The following is a 13618-nucleotide window of genomic DNA, read 5'->3' on the forward strand; positions in this document are numbered from 1 at the left end:
ACTCCTCTCACTCCCCCTCCCCCGACTCTCCCCCACCCCTCACACTTCCCTCCCCCACCCCTCACACTTCCCTCCCCACCCCTCACACTTCCCTCCCCCACCCCTCACACTTCCCTCCCCCACCCCTCACACTCCCTCCCCTCACCCCTCACACTCCCTCCCCTCACCCCTCACACTTCCCTCCCCCACCCCTCACACTTCCCTCCCCCACCCCTCACACTTCCCTCCCCCACCCCTCACACTCCCCTCCCCCTCACACTTCCCTCCCCCACCCCTCACACTTCCCTCCCCCACCCCTCACACTTCCCTCCTCCTCACACTCCCCTCCCCTTCCCCTTCCCCTTCCCCGACTCTCCCCCACCCCCTTCCCCGACTCTCCCCCACCCCCTCCCACTCTTATTTATTTTTTCTCATTTAATTCTGATATCCCCACTCAGCATCCTCCCCCAGGTACATACGTAAGAAATAGAACGTTCTGAAGATTGTATTGAGGTTAAACAGTTTTTTCTCCGCCTTGCTCAGTATGAAAATTACATGATGTGGCGATGCATTAATTGTTCATTATTAATGGGTTTAAAATGAAGGTAATCAGTTAAAAAAAAAATCTCAACAAAACAAGGAACATCTTGTAATTCCTCCTACAACCACTGGACTCGCAAGGTGCGGCCTGCTCGGACCTGGCGCCTTTCCGCGTCGTTAATGTTCCTCAGTGTTTATTCCTTCGCATCATTTATCTCGTTGAACCCCGGGTCGTCCATCCGTGGGGTCGCTCGTCACCCTGAGGGGGTCCGGCTGGTCACAAGGTAACGTGGGAGGAAGGGGCGGCTTGCGGTGGGTCGGGCTGGGCCGTGGGGGCCTCCCCCTAGACTTTGTTGTGTCTGTGTCTGGTTATCACTCGTTCATCACCGAATACCCTTCGGTTTGTCTTCAAGCTCCACAAGATAGCTCCGTGCTTGAAACCAGCACACGTCTCCACTTCAAGGGCCTTTCGTAATTAATTCGGCCTTGGAATGGTTCGGTTTACTTTGCCTGTCACAGCTTGTTTCGTTTGTTTTATTTAGTCGTTCACCGCATGATATCAGGTGGTTTACCCAGATATACATTTCAAGCTTCTCGTCCTGCGATAAAAACATCAACGGCATCACCACCCCGTGTCAACTACACCGACATGGCCACCAAGCCTGCCGGTCCCACATCACCTTCGACGATCTTTCACTTTGTGGTGAAGAATCGTGACGTGTTTTACACCTGCCTCAACCTCGTCCCATCCTTCGTAACACAAGTTATTGTTCTGCCTCAAAATGTAGGTTCGTTGCCAAAGAGCGTTATCAAAATCAAGACCAATTACTGCACCGTAGTCCCAAGAAGGAAACTAGACATAACATCACACACACGCACGTACACACGCACACACGAACACATGCACGCACGTACACACGCACACACGCACGCATGCACACACGCACGTACACACGTACACACGTACACACACACGCACGCACACATGCACGCACGTACACACGAACACACGCACGCACACACGCACGTACATGCGCACACACGCACGCACGCACACGTGCACCAACACACACACACGTACGCACGTACACATGCACGCACGTACACACGCACACACGCACACATGCACACATGCACATACATGCGCACACACACATGCACGCACACATGCACACACGCACACACATACACACACACGCACACACAGGCACACACACACGCGCACGTACACACAGGCACACACACACGCACACACGCACGCACACACACACACACGCACGCACACACAGGCACACACACACGAACGTACACACAGGCACGCACACATGCACGCACACACACACACACATGCACACACACGCACGCACACACACACGCACGCACACACACGCACACACGCATGTACACACACGCACACACACACGCACGTACATGCGCACACACACACATGCACACACACGCACACGCATGCACACATGCACACACGCACGTACACGCGCACACACGCACACACGCACGTACACACGCACGTACACACGCACACATGCACACACGCATGTACACACGCACGTAGACGCGCACATGCATGTACACACACACACACGCATACATACATATGTATATACATACATACATACATAGTTAGCTTCGGCTTGGCAGTCGTGTCTGATTCACGAGCTGATGTCAAGTCTCGAATTTTACGTTTTCATGAAATGTCCTAAAATGACAAACCCTTTGTTTCATTTTTGATCATTTTCTCTCTCTTTCTCTTTCTCTTTCTCTTTCTCTTTCTCCTTTCTCCTTTCTCCTTTCTCCTTTCTCCTTTCTCCTTTCTCCTTTCTCCTTTCTCCTTTCTCCTTTCTCCTTTCTCCTTTCTTCTTTCTTCTTTCTTCTTTCTCTTTCTCTCTATCTTCTTTTTGTCTCTGTCTTTCTTGCAGGAAACCATAATTTTGTACATCACCATGAGGATGCCATAGGAGATGGATGTTGTTGCATCACTAAATCATGCAGGTAGTGCTGGGAGTTTGACCAAGGTTCCAGCATATGAGAGCCTTCACCTTTTGAAATGTCCCTTGGGATATTTAACACCGGTTGATGAATGCATGTAGGACAGCCGGCTTTGTGTCCCCTTCTGATGGCCCGTCATCCTTTGAGGTCTCCTGTCTTGGTTTTGACGAGATGTCAGCCTCGGTGATGCTCACTTCCCAGCATGGCACGAAGGTGGTGCGAGGGCAGGATCATTTTTGGCCCCTCAGATGTGGTCAAAAATGTCAAACACCAAACAATGCAGTTGTAGGCACATTTTTAAACAATTTAAAACATTTTAAAAAGAGACTTTGTTCTGTATATGCAATCAACATTGGGGGACGCATGAAATATGTAACGATGTTTTGCATCTGACGCCAGTTTCATACCCCAGAGGGTAGGGGACTTGCGGTCACAGCGGTCAAAACATGGAAAAACCTTTTTTTTTTTTAAAGAAAAACTCAATTTGATTTTGGGTCATACCTGGTGGAGTTTTCTGCCATCTTTCAACTTTGCTCCAGGTGGTTAGCATGGGTATCTGCGATGGCATGCCATCGGCTTCTCTCTCGGTAATACTCGTTTCAAGCCAAGCTTTGGTGCATATCAAAACATCATTGATCTTGGAGGTCGTTGCACCTGCCGCGTGAAGTGGATGCATTTTCCTTTGCATACGTTTTTCAAACGTTGTGTGCGGTTTCATTTACAGGTGCAATTAAAACTATACTCGAGGAGCGCAAGTTGCACAACCACTAAAGCTGTCGATATGATGAGCTTCCATGATGAGGAAGTTTGTTACTCCCCGCGCTCTCTCTCCTTGACTTGGTGATTCTTTCCAATCTCTTGTTTTGCCCATATGTCGCCTGACTGTTTGTACTTTGCCTTCTTACCTTCTATCAAGTCACTTTTCCGGGAGCTCTTCTTCCATCTTGTATTGTTGCGGTGCCGGGTATCGGTGGTGAGCACGACCGCTAGAGGGAGCAGTAGAGTCGGCTCCACCGGAATTTTGGTCGTGACCCTCGGATAAGTCCGAAAGGCACGGGTCCCTTACAGGACCATGAATCGCCAATAATTCGACCGCGTGGAGTAGGGTCAATTGCCAAACTTCAATGTACCTAATTACCCACGCGGCAAAGCTACCGGGGAATTCACACCCTCGACAGACCTTGAGCGGGACGAGCCGTTACCGTGCCCGAACCGTGTGTAACCTCAGCGGAGGTTACCAAGGCCTGTCGGTCCAAATTAACAATTTACTGCCTCGCTATTTCTCAACACACACCGTGCTAAGCCAATGAAAGAAACACAGAAATGAACTGGAACATTTAACATATATTTATTTACAATAGGCAGGGAGACACAGAGCAGAGTTATCCGAATAAGCAATGCAAATAATGTACAACAAAAAGAACTTAGCATTTTATACGGGTATATATCAGACGGGCCCACACACAGACGCACTCGCCCCCAAAAGAAATGCTGGCCGCAGCCTTTATTGATACCCCCAGCTCGGAGGGAAGGTGAGCTGGAGGTAAGAGCCTGTCTTGGACCTTCCCGTTTTGTGCGGTTACACTGACTTCGAAGCTACTGGTGGGACTTGAACCCACGACCCGAAGTCCACAGCCCTCGTCCCTGGCTGCTCGGTCGCCGCACTGTTCGGTCACCACCACCACGTTGAGCCACCACAAAGGACCGTAGACCGCAATCGCCGTGATCGCGCAGAACCCTCGTCGACCACCACTCTGCCGTCGCCACGATCACCCGGTCTCCGTCCTCTCCTCTTTCTTTTTTCCTTCAGGTCCAAGAGATTTCTTTTTTCGGCACGCTCGCCTCCCATTGGCTGGGGCGCGCGTGTGATGCTCACCCTTGGCTCATTGGACAGAGGAAAACATTCCATGCCCTTCTTTGGAGCGGAGCTTCGAGCTGAAGCGATGGAAGCCCCGCCTCCGTCTGCGCTCAGCACGCATGCGTGTGAGGAAGGCCGATGGTGGCAGGAGCGAAGGAGCGATGTTGTCGTTGTTGTAGTTGCTGTTTAAAATGTAAAAATCCTAATTATAAAAAAATAACCCGTAGCGCACACATGTAATTCCCATTAGACAGAAGGGGATGGATTCTAACTGTACACATACTTATCGACATAACTAACTTTGGGACCTAAATGTTGAGTGCGCATGGTTTCCAGATTTGTAACAGTATGAAGGTTTTTGACTTGCTCACTCGAGCTTTCCCAAATGATTTCTCTTGACTCGTTAATTTTTCCAAGTGCTGAAGAGTGCACGTATTAGCACCCCACTCACTGTACCTTGTTTGTGAGAGTGTTGAATTTCTTTTTGTTTCTATGTAAACGGAGTTTGAGTGAGAAATGGAAGGGCAAGCACGCAGTGCGCGAGGATCGGGGTGGATGGTGCGATGGAATGTTGTGGATTTACTCCGTCCAAAAATCTGTTGATGTTGCATCAGTTTTCACAATATTTGTGCACAAAGGATGCCATTTTAAGCTGATGTCATCTCTCTCTGAAGCTTCAAAAATGGAAGCGACAATGTTCCTCTATTTTAATATCTGCCAGTAGAACTTGAAGCGCAGGAAATTGCGTCGATGCTTGAGAAATTTACCTGCAAGGTCCCTCAGATTTTTGCCAGGAGCCATGACATGATTGTGTTCATCACTCGAGAATAACCCAGTAATTCTTTCATGGTATGACTGCTTAAAGCTGCTGTTTTGTGTGCCTGGCATATACCTCACTCCCCTGCTCTTCAGTGTGAATTAACTTCAAAATCCCGAAAGGACACAGAGTAGAGATGATCAAATGTCCAATCCTCATTGAGTTGATGTATTCCCTTCGTAGTATTTGCTATCGTCATTATAACAATCTGCATAATGCCTGTTTTGGTTAGGATGGCTTGACTGCTTCCATCCCAAAGGAGGTTCCTGTCTATCTCTGCCAATCAGGCTTATCTCCTCCTTAACAAGTCAGGTCAGTTATGGGAGCATGCGCCGGAGCAGCGCATCGCTGCGTGCACACTCCAGGGGCCTCCGTCTGGCCATCCCCCAGGCAGATGCCTGGCCCATCCCCATCTCCTTGAGATGCCGATCAACCGGTTGTGCAGAAATTCACCAAAGTTACTAGTTATGATCACCACATGGCAAGAAGGTGCAAGAGCAGACCTGTGCACCATCATATTTGGCCTCACCCTCTGGGATGCGGTTAAAATATCAAATATCAAAAAAATGCAATTGCTGGCACATTTTTAGTTCATTTTAATGAAACTTTGTAGAGGCAATCAACATTGGGAATGATGCATGGAATATGCAATGACTTTTTGGATTTGACCCCTGGTTCATGTCACAATGGTTGGGGACTTCGGCTGACAGTGGTCAAAACGGGGAAATTAAATTTTTTTTTTTAACTCAAAATTTTATATTGGGTCATTCCCGATGGAAGTTTTTGCCATCTTTCAAATTTGCTTTAGTTGGGAAGCGTGGAGATTTGCGATGGCATTCCATCGACTTCGCTCTCGGTGGCTATTGTGAAAGTTTGTACAACACTGCTGCATATACCAGGTAGGCTTGGGCGAAAGAATCGATTTCCCCGAATGGAATCGATTCCGTCCATCGGAACCGTGAATGGAACCCTAAATTCGACAGAGCCGATTACCCACTTGTAACGGTTCGAAGCCTCCGGAGTCGATTCCGACGATGCCTCTCTTTCTCTCTTTCGTTGTCTGTCTCTCTAAGGAGAAGTGAATTCTTGCAGAAAGTTTTCTGTAAGGCTCACTTGGCTGCGCCTGGATGGATTTGAAGGTGGTGGAGTAGTTGCTGAAACCCGAATCCTATCCAGATTCCTCCTGATGACTCCATCTTTGTTCTTTACTTCTTCGGGTTCCTTCTTGGTCTTCCATTTCATTATCTTGCGTCGTCCATTGAGAATCCATTCGTTGGTTAAGCAAATTATATTAAACGCTTCTCCTGTCATTCGTTACAGAACAGACAAAGACAATTCTGTTTTTTTTGTATCTGCTTTGTTCACCTTGTGAAGAAAATTGGCAGACATTACTCATGAACTGTGTGCATGTGAGTCAGACTTCTCCTTCTGGGATCTGACAGACCACGGCAAGGCGGCATTATGTTTAATTATCCTTTATCAAGGCGACATTATGCTTGGTCACCTCGCTGTCCCTCGCTAGGGTCTTAATTTGCCATTTTTGTCTTGCCAAAATGAAGTTTTTGCAAGATATGTTGGTCAGCTTGTATGTTTTTTTTTGTTTGTTTGTTTTGTTTGTTTGTCTGTAATCACGTATAAAAAATTCTGCAGAGCACAGTTATCATTGGAAATGTTTGTAACTGCGCATATCAGAGGCCTATAGAGGTCCCTTTCAGTGCACAAAATTTTGAAGGTCAAGGTCACTTTGTCGCAAATCAGGGGAGTCGACGAAACCCTTATTTTTTGAGTAATTTTGATCGGATCGCCTTCAAACTTCATCGGAATATAGTTCATGGTCTGGTGCTCAGCTGATTAATTTTTGGTGGCGATTGGCCTTGACCTTCATGATTAGCGCCTGAGGTCAAACATATTTGACCCCAATGTCAAATTTTCAAGTTTTAGGAACCATATCGTGTAGTACCTCAAATTGAACACCTCGATGAGTGCTTTCTAGATATGTCAAGCTTGAGACAATATGACGTCATTTCGTGACGTTATGAGGCAAACGCATATTTTTCATGGTTACTCTGTAGAACGATTCTCATCGGAATCTCTCGTAGGCAGATATTCCTCAAGGAGTCGCTCCTGGTGGATAGCAGCTCTGTTCACCTCAGTGTGACCTTAAAGAAGTCATACGTGGTCACCTTTTGGCAAGATACGGGTCACCCTGCGGGTAACATTTATTTATTTATTTATTTATTTTTTTGGCCTGATCAGAAATGCCTTGACTTGGAACAGGCCGTGTGTGTGTGTGTGTGTGTGTGTGTGTGTGTGTGTGTGTGTGTGTGTGTGTGTGTGTGTGTGTGTGTGTGTGTGTGTGTGTGTGTGTGTGTGTGTGTGTGTGTGTGTGTGTGTTCGTTCGTATGACAATATTATGTTTGACTCTCCCCCTCCCCATTCCTTCCCCCTTTCCGACTTCCCAGCCTTCCTCGTTCCTCCTCCTCCCTTCTCCGTTTCTCTCTCGCTCCCACCGCCCTCACCACGCAGCCCCTTCTCCTGGAGTGTTTAACGATGTGTGGCGTCGCTCTCCCCCCCCTGCTTTCCTCGCTCTCCCCCCCGTTTTCCTCGCTCTCCCCCCCCCCGTTTTCCTCGCTCTCCCCCCCCGTTTTCCTCGCCCTCGCTAACCCTAACCCCTCTTTCTTGCTCTAGCCCTTCCTCCCCCTTCCTTGCTCTGTCCTCACTCTCTCCCACCCCTCCTCTCTCCCCCATCCTTTTTGCTCCGACCCCCACCCTCCCGCATTGTATCGTGACATTTGGTGTGTTATTCCGTCCATCCTCCCCCCTCCTCGCTCTTCACTCCTCTTCCGAGCTCCCCCTTCCTTACCCCTCCAAGCTCCTCCACCCCTCCTCCCTTCCCCTCTCCCTCCGCCCCCTCTCTCTCTTCTCTCCCTCTCTCTCTCTCCTCTCTCTCTCTCTCTCTCTCTCTCTCTCTCTCTCTCTCTCTCTCTCTCTCTCTCTCTCTCTCTCTCTCTCTCTCTCTCTCTCTCTCTCTCTCTCTCTCTCTCTCTCTCTCTCTCTCTCTCTCTCTCTCTCTCTCTCTCTCTCTCTCTCTCTCTCTCTCTCTCTCTCTCTCTCTCTCTCTCTCTCTCTCTCTCTCTCTCTCTCTCTCCTCTCTCTCTCTCTCTCTCTCTCTCTCTCTCTCTCTCTCTCTCTCTCTCTCTCTCCTCTCTCTCTCTCTCTCTCTCTCTCTCTCTCCTCTCCTCTCTCTCTCTCTCTCTCTCCTCTCTCTCCTCTCTCTCTCTCTCCTCTCTCTCCCTCTCTCCCTCTCTCCCTCTCTCTCTCTCTCCTCTCTCTCTCCCTCTCCTCTCTCTCTTTCCCCTCTCTCTCTCTCTCCCCTCTCTCTCTCTCCCCTCTCTCTCCCTCTCCTCCCTCTCCCTCTCCCTCTCCTTACACCACTCAACATTTCCATCAGCAAAGCGACGGGTTCTATTTGCTCGTACATATCTAAAGTTCAGTTCATGTCTGCGTGTCATTAGATGTCTATGAATTACGCACTATTTGAACGTCAGTTGAATGCCGACTTGCACGTACGTCTATAAATTACATACTATTAGAATGTACCTTTTTAACTGATCAACCCTTTAGACTCCTGAGACCTCTTAGACCATTGAAGGCCCTTCAGGACCCATGAGACCCTTAAGGACCCAAAAACCCGTGAGACCCTGAAGAACCCAAAGACCCGTGAGACCCTGAAGAACCCAAAGACCCGTGAGACCCTGAAGAACCCAAAGACCCGTGAGACCCTAAAGAACCCAAAGACCCGTGAGACCCTGAAGAACCAAAAGACAAGTGAGACCCTGAAGAGCTCAAAGACCCGTGAAACCCTGAAGAACCCAAAGACCCATGAGACCCTGAAGAACCCAAAGACCCTTGAAACCCTTGAGACCCTTAAGAACGCACAGACCCGTGAGACCCTGAAGAACCCAAAGACCCATGAGACCCTGAAGAACACAAAGACCCATGAAATACTGAAGAACACAAAGACCTATGAGACCCTGAAGAATACAAAGACCCATGAGAGCCTGAAGAACCCAAAGACCCGTGAGACCCTGAAGAACCCAAAGACCCGTGAGACCCTGAAGAACCCAAAGACCCGTGAGACCCTGAAGAACCCAAAGACCCGTGAGACCCTGAAGAACCCAAAGACCCGTGAGACCCTGAAGAACCCAAAGACCCATGAGACCCTGAAGAACCCAAAGACCCATGAGACCCTGAAGAACCCAAAGACCCGTGATACCCTGAATAACCCAAAGACCCGTGATACCCTGAATAACCCAAAGACCCGTGAGACCCTGAAGAACTCAAAGACCCGTGAGGTACTGAAGAACCCAAAGACCCATGAGGCACTGAAGAACCCAAAGACCCGTGAGACACTGAAGAGCCCAAAGACCCGTGAGGTACTGAAGAACCCAAAGACCCGTGAGACACTGAAGAGCCCAAAGACCCGTGAGACCCTGAATAACCCAGAGACCCTGAAGAACCCAAAGACCCGTGAGACCCTGAAGAACCCAAAGACCCGTGAGACTCTGAATAACCCAGAGACCCTGAAGAACCCAAAGACCCGTGAGACCCTGAAGAACCCAAAGACCCGTGAGACCCTGAAGAACCCAAAGACCCGTGAGACCCTGAAGAACCCAAAGACCCGTGAGACCCTGAAGAACCCAAAGACCCGTGAGACCCTGAAGAACCCAAAGACTCGTGAGACCCTGAAGAACCCAAAGACCTGTGAGACCCTGAAGAACCCAAAGACCCGTGAGACGCTGAAGAACCCAAAGACCCGTGAGACGCTGAAGAGCCCAAAGACCCGTGAGACCCTGAATAACCCAGATACCCTGAAGAACCCAAAGACCCGTGACCCCTTAGACCCCAATAACCTTTAAAAAGTGTGTGTGTGTGTGTGTGTGTGTGTGTGTGTGTGTGTGTGTGTGTGTGTGTGTGTGTGTGTGTGTGTGTGTGTGTGTGTGTGTGTGTGTGTGTGTGTGTGTGTGTGTGTGTGTGTGTGTGTGTTCGTTCAATCTATCCTTCCACGTACACACGCACACAGTGTCTTCTGTAGGCACAACCATTATTCAAAGAAAGATGTCGGGATGGTTTCACATGATCATCTCTACCTTGTTTCCATACTTTATGGAGTAAAATCCCGACATCCTTTTTCATTAAAAAAAAAAAAAATTTATTGCTTGATATTGTGCACTGAGGCAGGAAAATCTATTCGAGCTCATCAGAAACTAACAATATGGAATGTTGTGGCAGCATCGTTGGATTGCCTGGTTTGTTCCCATCTGATCACCAAGCCCAAGATGCTGTGATCCCAGATTCAATCCCACAACACAGTTAATTCATCCATTGTCCTTGTAATCCACAGAAAAGGATGATGATGTCTTCTAATTTCCTTGTCCTGCATGGCCGGTGCAAAAAGCTCTCCCTGAATGTTATTTTTGGTGTAATATTAAGATTTGTACCCAGTCGCACGGGTACAAGCATGGCCTTCCTGGAAGTTATAACTTGTGAGATGTCATACATGCCGAGCGTAGGGGTTACTCTTGGGAATGTGTGCTGAATATTCTCGTATTGTGATGCATAATTGACCTTGACACGCGTAGAGTCAGATGATATGTGATGTTGCCACAAAGTGTTTGTTTCGCCGAGGCTTTGCACGACGGATGTCCACCTAGTGTTTTATCTTGCCTCACACCGCGAATGGCCTGCATTAGTGCCTTTTGTTCCCCTTGACAGACAGCGAGAGATCGCAGAGATGTTGAATCGATTTTGACTTGTTCCAGGTTGAAAGGCAGCTGGCCATGAACTCTCATTTTCTTGAGTGCGTGCTCCTGTCTGTGACCGTTTCCAAAAGGCTTTTGTTGAAAGGGAAGCTTTTCCATTTCGTTGTGTGGTCTGGAGGGTCGCTGTGTGTCAATCTTACAAGGCTGCTCTTCCACACCACTCACCAATAACCCTGGCTTTTCGGCAGGAGGCCAACCAAATTTAGATGTTTTATGAGATCCGTCCTTGTGAAGATAAAGGAAAACAAAAATAAAAGATTGTTGGTTTTCTATTTTGGTGAAATTTTTGGAAAGTTTCATCTGCTAACTACCTTGTTCTGTATAGTGCGGCTTCATTTGTATTCTTGTGAAAGAGGATAATATTTTTTGAAAAAGTTCTTTTTTGTATTTTAAACATTCTGTAAGATTAATTTATTTATTTCTTGATTAATTTTTTCCCAACCTCTTAAAGTAGTTATTCCTTGTAAAACTGTATTAAAAAATATATTTTATTTTGACATTTGCCCAATTTCCAGTTTTGGAGAGAAGTGTTAACTCTGGTTTGAGTAGAAACAATAAACTACAGCGCATACCTCTCCGCCATGCGGAACAGTTTATATTTTGTATCCCACTGATGGGTCGTATCTGAATTCAGACCTCAACCACAATCTAATCAGCTTGTTCTTCTTTCACCTAGTTTTGTCATAACTCGTCAATAACGTTTTGAGATATCATGATGTATATCGTTTTTGGCCCCATATCTGTCAATGGTGATGAATCACTTAGAAAATGAAAAAAATTATTGTATCCGTATCCGTATCTGTATTCGGATCTTCACCAAAACTTAATCAATTCGTCCTTTTCATTCACCCAACCTGTGCACCAAGTTTGGTCTGAATCGGTCCATAACTTTTCAGATATCGTGCACACACAGACAGACAGACGAAGGAACAGGAGTGAAAACATAACCTCTGTCCACCTTCGGTGGCGAAGCTAATGACCTGACAACTTCAGCTAACACATTGAAAAAGCCCAGGTTTACTCCATCTTGCTTTGACTTTGCCCATTGGCATACAATATACGAGCAGAGCCTACCCGTCACTTCGCTGATGGACCAATTATTAGGTAGTCGATCCAGTCGGAAAAAAAAAATTTTTTTTTGAAATTTGTTCTACCCTTATTATCAGTATTTCCGTCGATATGTTTGTCTGTCTGTCTGTCCCTCTGTTCGGTCCAGTGCTCCGTTAATACAATGGTGATTTCGATGAAACTTGGTTGTTAGGTTCATACCGTGACCTAGTTGTGTGCAAATGAGAACCGTTGCTATGGACACCACCGTTGCCTAGCAATGGGACTTTGAAATTTTTGAAAAATCATAAAAAATTTATTTTTTCGAAAATCTAAAATCGGGCCACGAACGACTGTGGGCAGTACATTCAGCCATATTGTCAAAAATTTCCAGCCGGATCCTATGAAAACTGTCGGAGAAGATAGACTTTGAATGAACCCTGGTCGAAAACAATAAAAAAACGAAGTTCGTTATATCTCAGAGACTATGAGTCAGATATACATGAACCTGGTATGGTAGGTTCATGGTATGTCCTAGTTATGTGTGAGAAAGAACCGTTGCTATGGACCCCTATTTTGTCCAACAAACCGTTGTGTCCTTGTTATATGTGAGAAAGAACCGTTACTATGGCCCCCTCCGTTGCCTCGCAACGGCCGAAAAACCTCTAAGTGTGGGGGTATTTTAACGAAAAAACAATCTGCAGCATTAACCCTTGAAGCTAGAATCATGAATTTTCTTGTGCTTAATCCTCAGGTCATTCCCCATCGAATGGGCCCATCGCGTCAGGTTCTGTTGGGTAGTCGACTACCCATGTCCACCTACTGGCTTGTTTGTGCTGTTTACCAAAAATTTTGGGCGAGAAGAACAAGGAAAGGAAGACAGATTTACCCATACATCGAGTGCTTCAACTCCTACCCCTTATCCCCCCCCTCTTTGTCCCCCATCCCCCCTCTTTGTCCCCCATCTCCCCTCTTTGTCCCCCATTCGTTCTGATGTCCCTTCCTGCGAGAAATATTTCACACACGATGATCAGCTTTGACAGGCCCCTCCGTTTTTTTTGTGGGATGGGTAGAGAAGGAAAGGACGACAAATTTACCCGTGCGGAGTACTTTAACCTCAGTGTTACCCAGATATAAAAGGAAATTGTAATACCCTCTGCCACCACCACCAGGTGGCGCTACACTGTAATTTACATCGACAATTTACGTCCCCCCCCCCCGCCACACTCCTGCGTGAGGCCACGGCCACATCACCTACGTTACCCCCAACACAAAGTTGTATTTCTACCCCGAGTTTGTAATTTGTTACTTGAAAGATGTGCATAAGGAAGAGACAGGAACATAGACACAATGGCTTTTATTGATGTAGATATAGATATAGATATAGACATAGATACATATAAAAAGGTCCAAGTGGTTTAAAGCTCTGGTCAAGCATGTAAGGGGTCTGAATGGTGTTAAGGGACTAAGGTGGTATAAAGGTCTAAAGGTTCTTGGAGCCAAAGGGGTATAAAAGGGTTCAAAGGGTCTTAAAAGTAAAAGAGGTAT

General features: G+C 47.2%; 1 protein-coding gene across 3 annotated transcripts in view; it reads left to right on the plus strand.

The window, feature by feature from the left end:
- Window positions 1-622: 622 nt before the first annotated feature.
- Window positions 623-13618, plus strand: part of WDR37 (WD repeat domain 37) — a 201670-nt gene continuing 188674 nt past the window's right edge. The window contains exons 1-2 of one of the 3 annotated variants that reach the window (XM_085874264.1): window positions 628-803; window positions 2457-2529. In XM_085874264.1, the coding sequence (XP_085730390.1) occupies window positions 2524-2529 (6 nt within the window). In that variant the 5' untranslated portion in view covers window positions 628-803; window positions 2457-2523. Of the gene's footprint in view, window positions 804-2456; window positions 2530-13618 lie in introns of all 3 variants that reach the window. The other 2 variants (XM_085874266.1, XM_085874265.1) reach the window with 2 other exon arrangements.

Source organism: Eptatretus burgeri, chromosome 3, assembly GCF_056783735.1.
Source record: "Eptatretus burgeri isolate ZD-2024b chromosome 3, Ebu_testis_v1, whole genome shotgun sequence".
NCBI lineage: Eukaryota > Metazoa > Chordata > Myxini > Myxiniformes > Myxinidae > Eptatretus > Eptatretus burgeri.